Source organism: Carya illinoinensis, chromosome 7 (genome assembly GCF_018687715.1).
Source record: "Carya illinoinensis cultivar Pawnee chromosome 7, C.illinoinensisPawnee_v1, whole genome shotgun sequence".
NCBI lineage: Eukaryota > Viridiplantae > Streptophyta > Magnoliopsida > Fagales > Juglandaceae > Carya > Carya illinoinensis.
In genome coordinates, this window is record NC_056758.1 from 42,172,605 (window position 1) to 42,192,630 (window position 20,026).

At 37.1% G+C, this 20,026-nt stretch overlaps 2 protein-coding genes across 7 annotated transcripts; one reads left to right on the top strand and one right to left on the bottom strand.

The window, feature by feature from the left end:
* Nucleotides 1-2,771: 2,771 nt before the first annotated feature.
* LOC122316856 (endonuclease V) lies at nt 2,772-10,137 on the bottom strand. Of its 5 annotated transcripts, none has more exons than XR_006244316.1 (9): nt 9,782-10,137; nt 9,420-9,696; nt 9,265-9,330; nt 9,104-9,143; nt 8,536-8,600; nt 8,253-8,369; nt 7,510-7,638; nt 6,261-6,592; nt 2,772-2,983 (listed from the first exon to the last, which is right to left on the bottom strand). XR_006244316.1 is itself a non-coding variant. In XM_043133678.1 (8 exons), the coding sequence occupies exons 1-8, from the start codon at nt 9,841-9,843 to the stop codon at nt 6,547-6,549; spliced, it is 822 nt and encodes a 273-aa protein (XP_042989612.1). In that variant the 5' UTR covers nt 9,844-10,133; the 3' UTR covers nt 6,413-6,546. The 5 variants fall into 5 exon arrangements, 2 of the variants coding, with proteins under 2 accessions (XP_042989612.1, XP_042989613.1); XR_006244317.1 differs by having other exon boundaries at nt 9,420-9,689; nt 9,773-10,137; XR_006244315.1 differs by having other exon boundaries at nt 9,773-10,136.
* Nucleotides 10,138-10,421: 284 nt separating this feature from the next.
* Nucleotides 10,422-20,014, top strand: LOC122315725 (DDB1- and CUL4-associated factor homolog 1). Of its 2 annotated transcripts, XM_043131837.1 has the most exons (15): nt 10,422-11,041; nt 11,555-11,633; nt 11,727-11,787; nt 11,884-11,954; nt 12,045-12,211; nt 12,339-13,209; nt 13,297-13,394; nt 13,522-13,945; nt 14,061-14,663; nt 14,735-14,917; nt 15,050-15,616; nt 16,236-16,346; nt 16,682-16,800; nt 16,924-18,553; nt 19,184-20,014. In XM_043131837.1, the coding sequence occupies exons 1-15, from the start codon at nt 10,812-10,814 to the stop codon at nt 19,844-19,846; spliced, it is 5,877 nt and encodes a 1,958-aa protein (XP_042987771.1). In that variant the 5' UTR covers nt 10,422-10,811; the 3' UTR covers nt 19,847-20,014. The 2 variants fall into 2 exon arrangements, with proteins under 2 accessions (XP_042987771.1, XP_042987772.1); XM_043131838.1 differs by lacking the exon at nt 11,727-11,787 and having other exon boundaries at nt 11,838-11,954.
* Nucleotides 20,015-20,026: the final 12 nt, after the last annotated feature.

The window sequence follows — 20,026 nt, forward strand, 5'->3', positions numbered from 1 at the left end:
TTCAAAATTAATATTTTATCATAAAGTATTAAAATACATTTTCCACATGTGCATGAATTTTTTGAAAATTAAATTTGAAAATTTTGAAAGATGATTAATTGTCATCTTTTACATGTGCATACCTTGATTAAAGGGTTAAACTTTAAAAATTTTAAAGATGATTGATTGTCATATTTCACATGTGCATATTTTATTTGAATATTTTCAAAAGTGATTGATGCTTTTTTTGACTTATGCAAAAGGTAAATGATTTTGTTTGAAATATTTAAAAAGTAAAAGTGTGCTCCTTTTGTCATATGCAAAAAGTAAAAGATTATGTTTGAATTTTTTGAAAAGTAAAGTGTGCTTCTTTTGTTATATACCAAAAGTAAAAAATTAGGTTTGAAGTTTTTGAAAAATGAATGATGTTGTCTCTGACAATTGAAAAAGAAGAACCTTTTATTTGAATTTGTTGAAAAAGTGAATGATGTTGTCTTTGACATGTGAATCTTTTTAAATTTAAATATGAGGTCTCATATGTCTATAAATAGATCATTTGAGAGATTCACATTCACAACACCAAGAGCATACAACATTCATTCAAAGCTTTCATTCTCTCTTCTCTAAGCATTGAGCCTTAATTCTTGTTCATTTTGAGAGATATAGTTTGTACTGTATTGTTCTTATTTCACTCATTGAGGAGTGTTTTCTGATAACTTACCCACTATCAGCTCTTGTATCAGTAAAATGGTGTGTATAACCCTTGTGCGTATAGAAAGTGTTCTACACAGAGAATAGTTAAATTACCACGTGTAAGATGATTGCAAGTGTAGAGGGTGTTCTACACGGATCCTTTGTAGCGGTGTTGTTCAAAGGTGTAATAGGTTTCTATCTCCATCTGAAGGAGGTTGAATAGTGAATTTGGGGATACTCAAGGGGTAGCTTGAGGCGAGGACGTAGGCAGTGGGGCCGAACCTCGTTAACATACTGAGTTTGCTTCTCTCTTACCCTTACTCTTTATATTTATTATTGTTTCGTATTTTGTTTATATTTTATATTTTATATTTGATTTATAATTATTATTTTTTTTAATACAACTCAATTCACCTCCCCTCTTGTATTAGTCATCTGGGCAACAGTGCCCGATTAAAGACGTTTCCTAAGTCGGGCATGAATTTTGTTTACATGCCCAAACTGTGGTGGAGCCACCATGCCCCCTAAAATGTTTTGAAATGATATAATAATTATTAAATTTTATGCATAATTCTATAAATATAGAAAATGACCATCCCAAAAAATTTATAATTTCTATTTGCTCTCGAAATTTTGTTTAAAATTTTAATATACTTAAAAATGTCTCTCCCAATTTTTTTTTATAGTCCCAAAATTTTTTTTAATTTATATATATTATCTATTTTCAAGGATGATGTTTTTCTAAAATTAAAATTAAAATTAAATTTAGGAAAAATAATAAACTTATTAATATGAATTAAATTTTTTTGTTATACAATATTGGGTTTCTTAATATGGAATCCAAAGTGAAAATACAAGAAAAAATATTTAAAGTGGATGATTTATATGAAAAATAGTTCTTAGTTATGTTTTTGTAATTTTTCAATCTCTTTTTAATTTATATAACAGAATTGATGTTTGTAGTCTTAGGATCATGTATAAGTCTTGCACACTTCCTTTGAAAAAAATAGATAAATCTAAAATTTATATGAAAAAAATTATTTTTTAATGAACTCTATTTTTTTTTCAAAGAAAGTGCTTAGATCTTGCACACCATTACTTTTTATATAAATGTGGGAAAATGCTTAGGCTACCGTTGGCTTTTTTTTTTTTTTTTTTTAATGATTAAGAAAAAATTATTTAATATTATTATTAATTATTTAATATATTTTTTAAATATTTAAAAGTATTAAAAAATGATTTAAAAAAATAAAAAATAAAAAAGTTTTCTTAAGCCTAGCGGTGGCCCCCAACGGGGGGCCACCAGCAGTGGCTCTAGCATGATCTATAAATTTGTCATACAATAGAAAAGTTGCCCCCCTCAACACAATTGCTAATACTGCCACTGTACTCAAATGTTCTAAATATCTGAGTTTCAAGTTTATGCTTCGAAGTTCGTTCTTGCATTGAGACTAATGTGTGGGGAGAAATGCGTATTACCTTAGAGCTGATTGGATGTCGTTTTGGAATTCTAATAAAATTTGACTTGCAACAACATGATGTAACCATACAAAACCCATATTGGGAGACAGGTCAGGCTTATAACATGGAATTCAAATTGGAACTTAAACTTGGAGCCCCCATATTAAAGAATGCCCTTTGCATTTTATCCTGAAGAGTTGACAACTCAGGTTGCTCAAGGTAACGGAAAATACGGATGTTTAATGTCTAAAAATATGCCTTTTCATAACATTTCAATTTCAGCCTGATGTTTCTATACCACACCCACATGCTGTCTATAGAGTGCTTTGATCTGATACATTTTGACAATATGACCGTATCTTTTCGTTTTATCAGGTTTTGGATAACTTCCTAGCCACATTGACGAATACGATTGATTAAAACCCTTCAAGCACAATTGACTTCTGCGAAAACCCATCAATCGGTTCTTAATATTTCTTGTGAAAACTCATAACCTTAACCAAGAGACATGAGTTGACCTAAAACTCACTAGAAAGCCATCATTCTTTGCCAAAAGTTACTACCTCAAACAGCTCTTTGTTTAAACAAACTCTTGTCCATTGAAAAAAATAAATCCTGAAAAAATCATGCACGATAAATGATCTAAACCTTAAAAACATATACTCATTAAACTTTGAAATAACCACAAATTTCTACAGAGAGGCAGATATGAATAAAAGATTGTAATTCATGGTTGATTGGGGTACCTTAAAAAACATATATGGTCAGTTTTTTGTCTCAACTGGCAATTCCCCGTCACCATCACTAAGCATTTGAAACTTGGAACTTGTTTCATTGACCAAGGAGATGCCTACTATAACAGCCCGTTAGAAATTCAATTGTGAAATTTCTATTAACTTTAGGAACCTCGTGAAAACCCCATAAGTTTTCATGAATCCATTAATCGTATAGGTTTTTGTCTAACTACATAGTTAGTGTTATTATTTACTATTGTATCAAAGTGTGTTTTTGATTATTGGAGATAGTTAGAAGTGTCAAAATGTATTATGGTTTGTGCCATTAGACTCGGAGGGTTATTTAAAGTCTTATGGCGCAATAATATTTTTTCATATTTTCGGACAAAACGTCTGTTCAAAACTGTAGATATTATTGGATAAAAAGAAATATCTTGAGGTAATTTTCATGAATATTATTGAGTAAAAATATTTTGAATTGATTTTTATAAATATTATTAGATAAAAATATCTTAAGTTGATTTTTTGTAGATGCTATTGGATAGAATATTATGAGATAATCTTTTATAGATATTTTGGGTGGGAGAAAACTACACTCAACTCTCAACTCCAGCCTCATCTCTTCCATAAGTATCTCCAGCCACCTCTCCCCACGAAATTATCTTCATTTACACTTTCCATTGAAAGAATATCAAACACTCTCTCTCGGACAGCTTTTAGGAGGTCTTTTGCACACCCATTTCGAAGCTTTTGTAAGTGTTTTATCATAAAGTCTCCTTCATATAAGTTGTTCCTTTTTGAGTCTAGTTTATATGGATATCTTATTTGCCCCATTTGAAGATCATTTGGTCAGTAAAATATTGTGTAAACTATAGAAAGGTCATTCTGGGAGATAAACTGGAGAATATGTTATAGTTTGGAATTTTTGACCAAGCTAATGAATAGATATTGGTCCGAAATTTTTATGGAGTATTGTTAACATGTATATGTGACTATTGGTTGAGGATTTTTGCATGATTAAAGGTTTTGATGAAAGATTTTCTTAGATTTAGAAACTTAGAAACTGGAAGAAGAAAAACAGTTTCTGTTTTGAGAAAATTTAACTCTTTGGTGGTCTAAACCTATTCCAATGACTTTGATAATTTTATTGGAGGATCCTAAGCATCTTATATACATGTTATATTATTATTTTGAAGATATTTGGTGTTAGTTTCAAAGATATGAAATTTTATGCAAAGAGATATTCAAATAAGTCAAAGTGTAGATATTCTTGGCTAAATTTATATTTTGGTTAATTTCTAACCATGTGATCTTGAATTAGAAGCTTATATATGTTTTAGGACATCTCTTTAAACCATGTGATGGTTTGGTTTGAAAATCATATATTTATAAGTCATAGATCAAGAGATTTATCAAAATTAGTTGAGGAAAAAGTTTATGTTTTTGGACTAAGTGTAAAACCAAAAACTCCAAATGTTATTTTGTGATTTTGGTGACTTTAGTTTGATGATTTAAAGCATGGTTGATATTAGGATGATATTATGAATATGTTAGAAGTAAGATTTGATTTTTGAAATTCTTGGAGATGTTTTGATTTAAGGTTAAAACTTGTGATTCAAGTGCTTGGATCTTTTTATAAAACAGTTTGGTGTTAATTATTAGCTTTTTCTAAATGGATGTTTTAAGTATGGTTTTGAACTTAGGATTGGAAGATGTTTGTTGCGAAATTTTGGTTGAAGCATGAGTTTTGAAATTGGAAGGAATTGTAACAAAAATCAAGGGAAATGACCTATGGATGTTTCGGCCATAGTGTGTTCTTCATAGTTGTATTTTGTTTTAAATTTTTCTGAGTTGATATTTAAGTTTAGGACAAAATTTACATGAGAAATGTAAATTTTGAAAACTTTTGGAGTTAGTATGCAAAATCCTTAAGTTATGGGTAAAACGGTCATTTTTTCACATGTAGAGAAAGTTAGAACTAAATCACTAATAATTTGAAATATGAAAAATACTAATTTACAGTTCCTCGTGATCGCACTTGAAGTTTTATAAGAAACGCGGAGATCGAGGTAAGTTAGCTTTTAACTTACTAGCAGTCTATTGTGTATGTGTGCTAAGTAAAGGAACTACAGTGTATGTATGTGTGTTATCATATATGTCATGCCATGCCAAATTATCACGTAATTGTCTATTACACAGAATGTATTCTGTCATCAATTTTTATCTGTTACATAATATATTCTGTTATGTATTACTGTACATTACAAGTACGTCATGCTAAGTATGCCATCTATTACATGTATGTCAAGTCATGTAATATTCACTGTTGCAAGTATGTCATGTTAAATATGTTGTCTATTATATGTTATGTCATGTTACGAAATGTTTCTATCTCAAGTTGGTCATGTATTTCAAGTTATGTTCAAGTCAAGTTATGTTACGTCAGGGCTTCAGTCCTTTTGTATTCCAGTCACGTTTCATCTTGATTACTTATGTATGGGGTCACAACAATTGTGACGCATACAATACGTGAGACACAGCAATTGTGACACGTAGAATACATGGGGCCACAACAACTGTGGAGTATGTATTTTTCATGTTAAGTCAAGTTTGTGTAGAATACATGGGGCCACAACAACTGTGGAGTATGTATTTACACGTAGAATACATGGGGCCACAACAACTGTGGAGTATGTATTTTTCATGTTAATTCAAGTTTCAAAGCAAGTTCATGCTAAGTCAAGTTTCAGATCAAGTTCATGTCAAGTCAAGTTCAGTTCATGTTTCAATTTAAGTTATGTCAATTATGCTATGTTGTATGCCAAGTTATGCTTTAATTACTTATGAATTTGATTATGCATTTATGCTTTTACTGTCATTCATGCATTATTAGCTTGTGTGGAAGTTTTTTGTTAACTTACTGAGATTTGTAATCAAATCTCACTTTGGTAGTCTCAACTACCATTCCCCCCGAATGATAGATCTTGTTACAGGACCTGAAGGAGAATCAGGAGCTGATCAACTAGACACAGTTGACTAAGCGACGATGCGACATAAATGTTAACATAGTAATTGACGTAAATTACTACTTGTACGATTGAGTTGCATCTCTGATACTTTTTGGATCATAACCATTTTGGACTAGTGTTGTGATCTTAGTTGTTCAATGGATTTTTATGTATGAAATATGTTTTAAGCATTTGGGATATTTTCAATTTGGTGCATAGTATTGCTAAAGAAAAAATTTATCCGCTGCGAATATTACATATTGTTAAATGCATGTTAAGAATATTGCATCTTATATGTCATGAACGGGGGCAGGTAACCTTGTGTTGCATGTCTCAACGCTTCAAATGTCCGTCCGATCCCAAACGGAATTTGGGGGCGTCACACCTACAATCGAGGCAGCTGTTGAGACCTTGAGAGAATCATTCGTTTGATTAAATAGTAAACATTACTTCTTTGGAACCACCAACTCAGGGCCAATACTACAAACTCTCTCTAATGTCATTGAACTTTACATGCTTGCTTGTAGCAGCTATATACTTCCCTATGTTACACATGTTGCATGGATCAATTATATTCCCAGATCTCATCCCTTCAGCTGCTTTGTGTTTTTGAAAATATATATGCTGAAGAAGAGAGAAGTAAGTGAACCAACCAGATCCATGAAGTTGCATCATTCTGACGCTCCCTTTTGACGCTTCTGCAGGTATTCCCTCGACCTAATATCGGCCTGTTGTTTAATAGAGTAAGCAATAAATGGAATCACAGCTGATTTCCATCCAACATGATATTTAAATATTCAGTGAAGATTAAACAGGCATGCGTGTACGCACACTTGTATCTTCAGTAGGTTGAGAAATTGAAAATTTGTGACTGGGTTAGATTAAAATGAATTCTTGTTGCTGATATTCTCAACCATGTGTTACTTCCAGTTTAGGGTACCATGAGGTTTCACCAATAACACCGAAAAAAAGGACTTCCCTAAAAAGAAGGATCAACTTGATATGAAAATTGAAATCCGATGCATGGCAATTTTTAGGATGAACCGTGGAAAATATGTTGAGAGAATTCCATAAATCTTTGGTTTGATACTTGCTATCATATAAAAATCAATATTAAAGAGGATTTCTGACATGGTAGTATCATACAATCTCTCTCCACCAGAGTAGGCATCATGCAACTTTTTATTGGGTACTAGAGTATTCTCATAATACTCACTACTATTCATTATTTTTATCATCATTTTTCACCTACTTATCATTACTTTTTAACTACTATTCAATATTTTGTCATTATTTTTTCATTACTTGTTCGCTACTATTCACATAATATCTGAGATCAACTTACTATCCAAACGCAATCTTAAAGTGACAAGCCTCCAACATTATCTTGGTCGGACACTAGTTTAATATGCAAAGCATTTAACATTTGATGCAAATTGAAGACCTAAGCCAGAGCATTAGTGAACAGGATAAAGCTTCCATAATACAGTCATAATATTTGTGCTTAGCTCCATATTGGAAGTCAATAGTGGGTATTAAATAGAAAGGATCCATGTAAAATAAATAATTTTACTCAACCATAAATCTGTTGAATGGAGATAGCTTGCTTACACACAGCCACTTCTAGATCTTACCTGTCGGATAGGCTCTGGCACACGATACTTGCAAGTCATTTTAACGATTATTATGGCAGTAAAAAGTGATATGCGGTGACCAACTGAAATAAATATAGGCTTCAAGGAGGCCAGTGTAGATCTCATCGCCTGTAGATAGAGAAAGAGTCTGAATTACAATGCTGTAAATCAAAACTTAGGAACAACAGATTCAATGTTTAGTCTTTTGCCTTAGATTGTCGCATATGCCAACCAGTGCATAGGAATTATTTAAAATGTCCCTCTAGGAACCTTCCATGAAAACTTTCAAGAGCTGAAATGATCCTGGAGCATCTATACCTGAGCTTGATTATAAAGAGTGCATCCTACATAGCACGGTGTTGGTTGCCTCCCCATATATGCTCACCCTATTCACTTAGACATTCATGGTCCACAGCTAGGGTGCAGTTTCAAGATAAAAAATCAAGCACTAATGATAATGCCTATTTCGTTTATAGTTCAAAAGCAACCAGGTGTGGTATACATGTTTTGTTTTCACCCATGGTTCAAGGCTTCCAGCAATAGCTACAAACAAACCAATAAGCTCTAGCTTGTCAGATACAGTTTGCAGTATTATTGTGCTTTATCTGAGTTAGCCAATCTTTTGCATTTAACTTCAGTTTGTAAGATACACCCTAAATGATGTAATCAATTATTCTATCCATGATATGCCAATAGATTCAATTATCACTTCAAGAAATAGAGTTCATACTCAAGTCTCTTACCGCTCCCCATACATGGCCAGAGCATCCCGTCAAAGTAATAAAATCTCTAGTACTGTTTTCTTTGGCTTCAAGAAGTTGTCTCACTCTCGAATAAGTAAGACCGTCCACATGATGCAGCTGAGATATGTAAGTAGGAACATTGTCATAGCTTAACCAAAAGAGTAAGTAATCAGGATCAAATTTCGAGTGAAAATGAGGACAGGTAATTCAAGGGTAACCAAAATGATGTATAGATGTCTATTTAATAAATTCATGTTTATTCCAATATAAAGTCAGAACTCACATTCTTTCCAATCCCAATTGTAGGGAGGTCAGCCAAAACACCTAGATGGCAAGCCAAGCCAAAACCTACACAAGAAACTTTATGGTTTAGATTTTTTCTCTGGTTAAAGCAAGGATGGGTAACAAACTATGTAATCAATGGCTGATGTAAGTCAATCATAATTCACCTTTCACACAGCAATAAATAAAATCAATGTTCTAAATTATGTGAGGTAAACTAAATATTTCAAACTTATATTTTTAACAGTATAGCAATCCTCTGGTTGGGAATGAGCCAAAAGTTTAGTCATTTCTAGTTTGTTACTAAAACAAGAACCAAATTTAGATGGAAGAGGAGAATATACATAAACCAAAAAGGAATGTTTTGATTACTCCTGCCGCAATTCATCCAACTAGTGAATACTTCCATCTAAGGGTTTCCTTCGCAGCAGAAGATTGCTGGAGGCCAAGCCGTGACTAGTACTACATCCAGTCACAAGTTGGGTTTCAGAATAATGTCTCATCCGGTTTAGTGTACAATGCTCAGGAAGAAATATAAATTCCAAACAGAATTGTGACGAAGCACTTGCCTCGAGGATGAAGTATTCCGTTTCCATCAACCATTAACAACTGTTCATTTAATAATGCACCAGTGTTACAAATCCCAAGTATCACCATAATAATTTGGCAAAAGGTTCGTCTTTTCTTTTCCAGGTCAATGAAAACTTCGAGCGCAGATACATGAATCTACCTGTGGGTAGAAAGGGCTGGCATCTTTTTTCTTCAATCGCTGCAAAAGTTCTAGAAGAATCGGAGCCTAAAAAAGCAAAAGAACAAAAAAAGTCAAATGCATCGAACAGGAAAAGAACGAACGACGAGATAGCGAATTTTTGATAGAAGGAAAACCTCTCTGAAGGCGAGGAAGCCAGGAACATAAGGGACATCAATGGTGACAATTGCGAAATCTTCATAGACGACTTGGAGGTTTTGAATGTCCAACACCACAAGTGTCCCACAAGCGACCGATGGGTCCTCCTTTGAGAAGCTCACGTCTACCCCACCTACATACCTCAACATCTCCACCTCTTCCGGTTCCTCCTCTCTCTCGCTGGACGTTGTTTTTGGTAATTTCCACGCGAAATCATCTTCTGTGACCAATCTTCTCCTGAGCATATCCTGTGCCCTATAAAAACACCCATCATTAAAGCTTCGTTGTGTAATTATTTGCCACAAATGAGATTATTTTATATTTTACAAACTCGATCCACCGCTTGTGATCTTGTAAGGAAGGTGATGCTTCTTCGGCTTCCGTTTCAAATAGTTTTTCCATGGTCAGATTGGGGCCATCCGAGCAACCTAACAGTGGGTATAAGAGTCGTCTACGATGCTGCTGAAGGCAGTACCCAATTCGATTCAGTATTTAGCCAAGAGAAACAAAGCAATCTAAAGACGATGGATCAAATCCAGCGCTAACTTGCGAAATCGGTACACGGAATCCTTCGCATCACGGGATTCCCAGGAATGTGCTTTGCTTTGTAACGCACGGGACATTCCTCTCGTTCCTAACACACCGACTTTTCTTTCCGCGTTAAAACTCTCGAGATTTTCCATATAATATTCATCTCAAACAGTTCTGGCCAAATAATTTTCATTTTAAACATAAAATTCTCATCTCATTATTATAATTTTTTTAAATCTTTATATAAAATATAATAAATAATTTAACTTTTTTTAATTTTTTTAAATTTTAATACAATAATAATATTAAAATATAATATTTTAATATTTAATTTTAAAATTTAAAATTCACTAAGCGGAACAGGATATATAATAGACTCTAATAGCCCATCACCACGTAGGGTCCACAAATTAAAACAGATACACTGCAATACGGAGAACAAACGGATTGCACAAACCCCTCCCTCCCCGCCCCCTCGCTCCTCTCTCTCTCTCTCTGAGTCTCTTTCTCCTCCAGCCCATCTCTCTCTCTCTCTCTTGTCCCTCAAGCCCAACACTCCTGAGCTCTCCCTTTCTCCCCCTTAGTCACTCTCTCTCTTTCTCATTGACGAAAGGCACTTAACTTTCATTTTCTTCTCTTTTTGGTTCTCTTTCAGCTCTGCAACTCCCAACTTCAAAGCCAAGTACCGCAGGCGAAAAATAAAGATAATTTTGCGAACTAAATTTCATTTGAAATTGGCCTCCATTCAAATTCCTTTCATTAGCATTGCCATTTCTTCGTTTATAGACACAAACACACACCCACATATAATATAGCAAGCATCTTTTTCTGGATAATCTATGGAGGCGGCCATGGACGACCAAGCGGACCAACCGCAAGCAGAAGCTCGGGATCCTACCGCAGAATCTCAGCCTGAGGAAGATGACGTAGAAGAGGAAGCAAGGAACGAAGATGATGAGTTGATCGCGAAGGCTCAGAAGCTGATGGAGAAGATCACTTCTTCGCCTGAAAAACCTAGCGCCTTCGTCCTCCATGCCCTCGCCTCCCTCCTTGAAACACAAGAATCTCAGTATGCCCCCTCCCATTTCTTCTTTTTGCCTCTTTAGTTGGTTTTGTTTAGCCTACTATAACAGGTTTTTTTATTAAATTCCGAGGAGTCAAACAATAGGCGTGGGTTTTTTTCGGCTTGCGTGTGTCTGTGTGCGTGCGCGTTTAGGCGCTTTGGATCATTCAAATGTTAATTTCATTTTTAGCATGTCCCATTAGTGGGTTCCGGAGGTATAGTTCTAATCGTCCCTTGCCAAATGTGTGGGTATCGACGTGACTTCACGTGTTTGCGCGTGTTTTTTTAGTTGGTTGAGGGATGTTGACGTAGAAATTCAGTTTTATTTTAACATGTAACTTCTTATTTGCTGTGTATTAAAAGAAAGGAAAAAATAAAACGAAAAAGGAACCAATTCTGACTATCATTGATGGTGAATTGGCGCTCGCCGTTAGTACTTCCTCCTATTCCCTCATCTTTACTCGGTTCTTGATAAGTCTCGAACCTTTTTCTTTATGTATATGTCTGTTTCAAATGCAGATACATGGAAGAGAATGGTCATTCATCCACTAACGGTCGTGCTTCACATAACGTTGGACGGCTTGGGAACCTAGTCCGGGTATTTAAATTTGGCCTGTGTGCACCTGCTTTGTCCCTTTTTTTGTTTTCCTGTTGTTATTATTATTTTTATTTTCGCCGTTCTCTTCCACAGCACCTCTTCCCCTGGACAGTGCACCTTAGCAACATCATCCAGAACACCTACTTCATTGAGAGTACTTAAATAAAGTTCTTTATCATAATTTTTTCTACCTCTTATTCTCAGGAATATGATGATTTCTTTGAATTGATATCTTCAAAGTTTTTATCAGAAACAAGATACCCACCCTCCATCCAGGCAGCTGCTGCAAGGCTTGTTTTAAGCTGCTCACTGACTTGGACTGTAAGATTATTGCTTTATTACACCTGTTAGATTGATTTTCTTATTCCTTAATTTCATGGTTTATTATAAATTTGATGAACTGTTTTGCAGTATCCTCATGTTTTTGAAGAAGCTGTCTTAGAGAACATAAAAAATTGGGTGATTGATGACACCACAAGATTTCCCCGTGAAGACCACAACTGCAAGGGCAAGGAAGCATCTGATTATGAAATGTTGAAGACCTATTCCACCGGAATTCTTGCCGTTTGTTTGTCCAGGTATGCTCCTGGAGTAAATATAGTTTGTGCTTATTTTCCAGTTTGCATCATTTTGAATAATGTCCTATAATATGATATGATATAACATAATATTATATTACATCTTAACCATTTGGGTTGGTTCCAGTGGTGGTCATGTAGTCGAAGATGTGTTGACATCTGGCTTGTCTGCCAAGCTTATGCGCTATCTTCGGGTGCATGTCCTTGGAGAGATGAGTACAAGCCAGAAAGATGCTGCTCATTTAACAAATGGTAAGATTGCATCTGGTGCTACTTGCATAAGAGGTAGGGACGAAGGCAAGATTAGGGTTCAGCAAGCTCCGGAAACAACTTATTTAGATGGCTTAAGGATAGCGGATGAGAGATCCTTAGATGACCAAAGTCTTGAAAGGGATCAGGATAGAAACATTGTTCTGCAAGGACATGGAGAAGAATGCAGGATAAATGAGGGAGAAAGACCTGATGCATTGGATGAAAGGGTTGATGCCTATGAGATAGATGCTGATGGCGATAATAGGAGGCTTAGTCGAGAATTACGTGATGGGAAGGCAAAATTGGAAGATTTTGATGAGAATGGTAGGGATGACTCTTCAAGGCGCAGAGCAAATCGTGGATTGGCAAGATCAAGATGCAAGGGAAGGTTCAATGAAGGTGGCCCTGAGAATGAACAGGCTTTAACCTCACCAGGATCTGGTAGTCGATTGGGACAGGGGCGGAGTACAAGAGAGAGGAGTGTCTCAAGGCATTCAGATGTGAAAAAATTACCAGATGCTAGAAAGACTTGTGGCAGGATTACTTTTGATGCTTTGGTTGTCGAAAGGGACGATAACGATGACTGCTTCCAGGAATGCAGAGTTGGAAATAAAGATATCTCTGATCTAGTAAAGAAAGCAGTTAGGGCTGCCGAAGATGAAGCAAGAACAGCCAATGCACCTGCAGAAGCTATCAAAGCAGCAGGTGATGCTGCTGCTGAAGTTGTCAAAAGTGCGGCTTTTGAGGTATGCAGCATGCTTGCTCTTTCTATCTCACATAGCATAGATTATGTGAATTCTTTTACTTAATGGTTTGCTGCTCTATATTTTAAGGAATTTAAAACTACCAAAGATGAAGAAGCTGCAGTCTTGGCTGCTTCCAGAGCTGCATCCACTGTTATTGATGCTGCTAATTCAATCGAGGTTTCAAGGTAGGTAATTTGATGTTTAAGAATATAATAAAGAGATTGAATCACAATGTAAGGCTTGAAATTGCTAACATCCTAGTTTTGTTAATTTGACTAACAGATTAATAACACTTCCATACAATGGTTTCAGGAGCTCTAGTAGCATCAATAATAATTCGCTGAATCTACATTACACAGAGACAGAAACTAGTGAGGATGTGGAAGAATATTTCATCCTGGACTCGGAATCTCTTGCACAGCTGAGGGAAAAATACTGTATTCAATGCCTTGGGATACTTGGAGAATATGTTGAAGTTCTTGGGCCTGTACTTCATGAGAAGGGCGTTGATGTCTGCCTTGCATTATTACAATGGAGTTCCAGAAACGAGGAGGAATCAAAGGCTGCAATTCTTTTGCCTGATGTAATGAAGCTAATCTGTGCATTGGCAGCGCACCGAAAATTCGCCGCATTATTTGTGGATCGGGGTGGCATGCAGAAACTGCTTGGTGTCCCTAGAGTTGCTCAAACCTTTTTCGGTCTTTCTTCCTGCCTGTTTACTATTGGTTCTCTCCAGGTAATCGCTTGTAATGTCTAATTGTTTGAAACCTTTTTTTACTAGTATTTTTCGATTAGAATGACCTTTATCTAGTCAGTCCATTGGGTTCTTACTTTTTGAGAATTCCTTTCAGAGAATAATGGAACGTGTGTGCGCTCTTCCCTCAGATGTTGTACACCAGGTGGTTGAGTTAGCTATCCAACTTCTTGAGTGCCCTCAGGACCAAGCTAGAAAAAATGCTGCCTTGTTTTTTGCTGCTGCGTTTGTTTTCCGAGCAGTTCTTGATGCCTTTGATGCTCAGGACTGTTTACAAAAATTACTGGGGCTTCTAAATGATGCTGCCTTAGTTAGGTCTGGAGTAAATACTGGGGCGTTAGGTTTGTCCAGTTCAGGATCATTTCGAAATGATCGTTCACCTGCAGAAGGTCTGACATCATCAGAGAAGCAGATAGCTTATCATACCTGTGTTGCTTTGCGGCAATATTTTAGAGCTCACCTTCTTTTGCTTGTGGATTCGATCCGTCCAAATAAAAACAATCGAAGTACAGCTCGGAATACTCCAAGTGTAAGGGCAGTCTACAAGCCACTTGATATCAGTAATGAAGCTATGGATGCGGTATTTCTGCAGTTACAAAAGGATCGAAAGCTGGGTCCTGCATTTGTAAGAACTCGTTGGCCTGCGGTAGAGAAGTTCTTGAGCTCTAATGGACACTTTACCTTGTTGGAATTGTGCCAGGTATTCGATATCCCCTTTTTTCTTTCTTTTTCATTCGTGTTCTCCTGATATATCTGATTTTTGTTATGCAGGCCCTCCCTGTTGAGCGCTATTTGCACGATTTGCTTCAATATGCATTGGGTGTGTTGCATATTGTTACATTAGTACCCAACAGCCGCAAGATGATTGTAAATGCCACATTAAGCAATAATTGTGTTGGTATAGCAGTCATTTTGGATGCAGCAAATAGTGCTAGTAGTTATGTGGACCCAGAGGTAAGACGTATTCTCCTATTTTATTATTCTCCCGTAACATTTCGCTGGAAGCAGATTCTGAGACTAGTATCATGCTTTCTTTTCATTCAGCATTGTATCATATTCTCTAATTGTTTGCTGATACCTTTGCAGATCATCCAACCAGCACTAAATGTGTTAGTAAATCTTGTTTGTCCTCCACCTGCAATCAGCAATAAACCACCTATACTTGCACAAGGTCCACATTCTGTTTCTACTCCAACCTCGTATGGTTCTGGGATGGAGAATAGAGACAAAAACACAGAACGTAATGTCTCAGATCAAGCTGTTAACATGTCCGGCCAGAGTGATCCAAGGGAGCGGAATGGGGAATCTAGTGTGGTAGATAGGGGAAATGCCACAGGAGTTGGTACCCAGTACATCAGTAGCACTTCACAATCTCCTATTCCCACAGCTACTTCGGGACTGGTTGGAGATCGTAGAATATCTTTAGGTGCTGGTGCAGGTTGTGCTGGCCTTGCTACCCAATTGGAACTAGGATATCATCAAGCAAGAGAGGCTGTACGTGCAAACAATGGTATAAAGGTCCTACTTCATCTCCTCCAGCCACGTATATATTCACCTCCTGCTGCCCTTGATTGTCTTCGTGCTCTAGCTTGCCGTGTTCTACTTGGTCTAGCCAGAGATGATACAATTGCACATATATTGACAAAGCTACAGGTAAATGATCGTTTCGTCTAATTAATTTAATACTTTTAGCCTTTTAGGTGAATTGAAATATTAGTTTACATCTTTTTACCATAAGTATCAAGTCCCGCTCCAACCAATTGAACCCATCCTAGGACGCTTCAGCTCATACTTCATACCCAGTTGTATACTGCTCCATTATTAGATGTTCCTCATAGGTCTTCTCATAGTCATGATTCACTTTTCTCAGAAATGAGTTCATTGGTGGACTTGCATTTCTAATACCTGTTGAACAAGGAATTATACTTATGAAAACCATTCTTATTGGTGGTCCTCTAAAGAGACAACATACTTCTGCCATTTGCACAACACATTGTCTTCCCCCTTTATCAGTATACCCCGTATTTTCCTCAACATTTAGTTCTAGTTGCAAAGGAAGGAATATGGGAGTACTGTTATCGGAATCTTCAAGGCAAGGAAAAAAATCCCCATTTGAGGATTTTAAAAAGAAGACATCCAAATTTGTTTGTTAATTAAAAAATGTTAAGCTTTGTGCATTCAATTAGGTTGCCGTGATTCTGATGTTAAGTCATAGCTGTCTGGATATGTTAACTAAAACTGGGGTGTTACTAAGTGCAACTTGACATTCTAGGTTGGGAAAAAGCTATCAGAACTAATTCGAGATTCAGGAGGCCAGACATGTGGAACTGAGCAAGGCAGGTGGCAAGCTGAACTTTCCCAGGCAGCAATTGAACTGATTGCAGTAAGTCTCCCCCCCCAACACCAAAAAAAAAAAAATGGTAAGAGGTAGCTTAGAGCTCTGCAGTTCAAGTCGGGTTTCCTTAAAAGCAAAAATGTTATTTAACAATTATAATCCCCCCTCTCATAAGCAAAAATGTTATTTAACAATTATAATCCCCCCTCTCATAAGCAAAAATGTTATTTAACAATTATAATCCCCCCTCTCATAAGCAAAAATGTTATTTAACAATTATAATCCCCCCTCTCATAAGTAAAAATGTTATTCAACAATGTTGAATAATCCCCCCTCTCATCGCATAAGTAACTGAAATATATGCTTGCACCATTTATATGCAGATTGTGACAAATTCAGGGCGTGCAAGTACGTTAGCAGCTACTGATGCTGCTACCCCTACTTTGAGGCGCATAGAAAGAGCAGCTATTGCTGCTGCTACTCCGATTACTTACCATTCCAGGTACTTGTTAATTTCTTGTGTAGTGCTATTGTATAAATTCACCACCCACTTCTTTCTAATAATTCCTTTTCCTCTCACCTTTTGGCTCTTTCTTCTTGTTGTCTGTGTATATGAAAATCCCAGGGAACTTTTACTTCTAATCCATGAACACCTACAGGCATCTGGTTTGGGTGCAACTGCTGCTACACTATTAAAAGAGGCTCAGTTGACTCCTTTGCTGTTCTTGGCAGCTCCATCATCTCTTGCGCACCAAACCTCTGCGCCAGAAGTCCCCTCTATACAGCTCCATTGGCCCTCTGGTCGAGCCCCTTGTGGATTTCTCACTGAAAAACCTAAACTCACTGCAGAGAATGAGGATACAAGCCTGAAGTGCGATTCAACTGTATCTTCTTCAAAGAAAAATTCACTGGCTTTCTCACCAATTTTTGGTATACACTCAAGAACTCAGTTGCAATCCCATGATTGCCAACCAGTATCTGTCAGGAGAATCTTCAGTACATCAAAGCAATCTTCTGTACCTGCAATTGCATCAGAAACTTCATCAGAGTCCTTGCCAAAACCTAATTTTGATACAGAATCTCAATGTAAGACTCCAATTATATTGCCAATGAAGCGAAAATTATCAGAGTTGAAGGATGTGGGGTTGGTTTCATCCCCCGGAAAGCGACTTAACACAGGTGAGCAAGGACTCCGGTCTCCAGTTTGTCCAACACCCAGTAGTGGCCGTCAAAGCAACCTGCTAACTGATAATATTGGACTTTCTACCCCAAGTTCTATTGTAAGAGATCAGCATTGGCAATCAATGCCAATTGGGGGTGTGGCAGGTTATAAGGATGATAACCAACATGGCAACACCCATATGGGTCAGGCGACACCATCCTCACAACTTGGGATTTTAAATGATCCTCAGCCCAGCAGCACAGAGCAGTTAACTCTAGATTCTATTGTTGTTCAGTATCTGAAGCACCAGCATCGCCAATGCCCGGCCCCTATAACCACTCTTCCGCCACTCTCTCTCTTGCATCCACATGTTTGTCCTGAACCTAAACGAAGTCTTGATGCCCCATCAAATGTAGCAGGCAGACTTGGTACACGTGAGTTCAAAAGTATATATGGTGGGGTACATGGAAATCGCAGGGATCGCCAGTTTGTTTACAGCAGATTCAGACCTTGGAGAACTTGTCGGGATGATGCCGTGGCGCTTTTGACATGCATTGATTTTCTTGGGGACTCCTCTCGTCTTGCAGTTGGCAGCCACTCTGGAGAGCTCAAGATTTTTGACTCCAACAGCAACAATGTGCTGGAGAGCTGCACAAGCCACCAGTCTCCTTTGACATCTGTTGAATCATATATTTCTGGTGAGACGCAGCTGGTGCTTTCATCGAGCTCCCAGGATGTAAGGTTGTGGGACGCAACTTCAATCTCAGGTGGACCAATGCATCCATTTGAAGGGTGTAAGGCTGCAAGGTCTAGCAATTCTGGAAGCATTTTTGCAGCCCTGACAGTAGAGCCCGCACCACGAGAAATTCTCCTCTACAATATCCAAACCTGCCAGCTGGAATCAAAGCTGTCAGACACGTCTGCAAGTTCTACAGGTCGGGGGAATGTTTATTCTCTCATACACTTCAGCCCTTCAGATGCTATGTTGCTATGGAATGGGGTATTGTGGGATCGGCGGGTTTCTGGCCCCGTTCATCGCTTTGATCAATTTACAGATTATGGAGGTGGTGGCTTTCATCCAGCAGGGAATGAGGTATGCAGAAGCAGCGGCACCCTGTCCCTACTACAACAGTTATAGTGCATATCTCGTATGATTATCATTTGTTGCCACCTGTAGAACTTTTCATCACTAAAGCTAAACTTTCTTCTCTTCCTTTGATACTTCATCCTATGTTCAAAACATGAAAAAAGAAAATAAACAAACAAACAAATAAAAAAATACAAAATTATCTAGAAAATGGTAGCGATCAATACCCTGTTATTTCTGTTTGAACAGTATGGTTTTAGTAGAAAGCATTTTAAGCACCAAATTTCAACACTTGGCTTTTCTTTGTCAGTTGTGATTACTTTGTTCGGGTATTTAAGTTATGTATGTCAAGTTTCAGACAGGATCAGCAGAGGTTGGGTGAATAAGGCAGGTTTGATGGGATTTTGTTAGTGCCTTGAAACTAATTTTTTTTTAAAAAAAAAATAGTTGTCTTGAGGTTAATTAATTACCATTTCCCCTTCAGAAGAACTTCCAGAATTCAAAACTGGCATCGGCCACTTCCTTCTGTTGTTATACATCACTGCATAAAGTTCTGTTCAAAAGCTTGTAGTTTAAAATTCCCCCCTCCTCTCTTCCCCATGACCGCTTTTATATAGAGAATTTTCTTTTTTACAGGTAATTATAAACTCGGAGGTCTGGGATCTCCGAAAGTTTAGGCTCCTCCGCAGTGTACCTTCATTGGATCAAATGACAGTAACTTTTAATGCACGCGGTGATGTGATTTATGCAATCCTTCGGAGAAATCTTGAGGATGTAATGTCATCTGTTCACACACGTCGAGTCAAGCATCCTCTCTTTGCTGCTTTTCGCACCGTGGATGCAGTCAACTACTCTGACATTGCCACTATACCTGTAGATCGTTGTGTCCTAGACTTTGCAACAGAGTCAACAGATTCCTTTGTAGGGTTGATTACAATGGATGATCAAGAAGAGATGTACTCTTCAGGAAGAGTTTATGAAATTGGTCGCAGAAGGCCAATGGATGATGATTCAGATCCTGATGATGCGGAGAGTGAGGAAGATGAGGATGATGCTGATGTAGACCCTATTCTAGGCCCAGATCTTGATGGGGATGGTGAAAGTGATGCAGATGATTTGAGTAACGATGATAGTGTTAGCGAGCTTATTGACGACGACGACGATGATGGGGATTTCATGCTGGAGGGTGGAACAGGATTACTAGAGATTGTGACAGAGGGTGATGAGGATAGTGAATTGCTTGAATCTTTCAGTAGTGATGATGAGGATGATTTTGTGGGTAATGGTTTTGGTTATTAAATGTTACATAATTATCATATTGGTTTTAATTGTAGCCCGTGCTGTTAGAAGTTGGAGGATGAAATCCGTGATTAGTTGATAGCGTAACAATGTGAGATTGGAAATGTACAGAGACCAGAAAGTCATTTGTAAATAGCTTTGTTACCGAAGTGACATCTTTGTTCTACCGGTTACGATTCA

Bases quoted from the DNA above. Each gene is read 5' to 3' on its own strand.
- LOC122316856 (XM_043133678.1), bottom strand. From the start codon at position 9,843: ATGGAAAAACTATTTGAAACGGAAGCCGAAGAAGCATCACCTTCCTTA. The intron at 8,601-9,103 runs GCAAGTGCTTCG...TTTCTTGTGTAG, and splicing joins CGGAATACTTCATCCTCGAG to GTTTTGGCTTGGCTTGCCAT. The intron at 7,639-8,252 runs GTAAGAGACTTG...CTCTATCTACAG, and splicing joins CTGGCCATGTATGGGGAGCG to GCGATGAGATCTACACTGGC.
- LOC122315725 (XM_043131837.1), top strand. From the start codon at position 10,812: ATGGAGGCGGCCATGGACGACCAAGCGGACCAACCGCAAGCAGAAGCT. The intron at 11,634-11,726 runs GTATTTAAATTT...TCTCTTCCACAG, and splicing joins GGCTTGGGAACCTAGTCCGG to CACCTCTTCCCCTGGACAGT. The intron at 18,554-19,183 runs GTATGCAGAAGC...TCTTTTTTACAG, and splicing joins TTCATCCAGCAGGGAATGAG to GTAATTATAAACTCGGAGGT.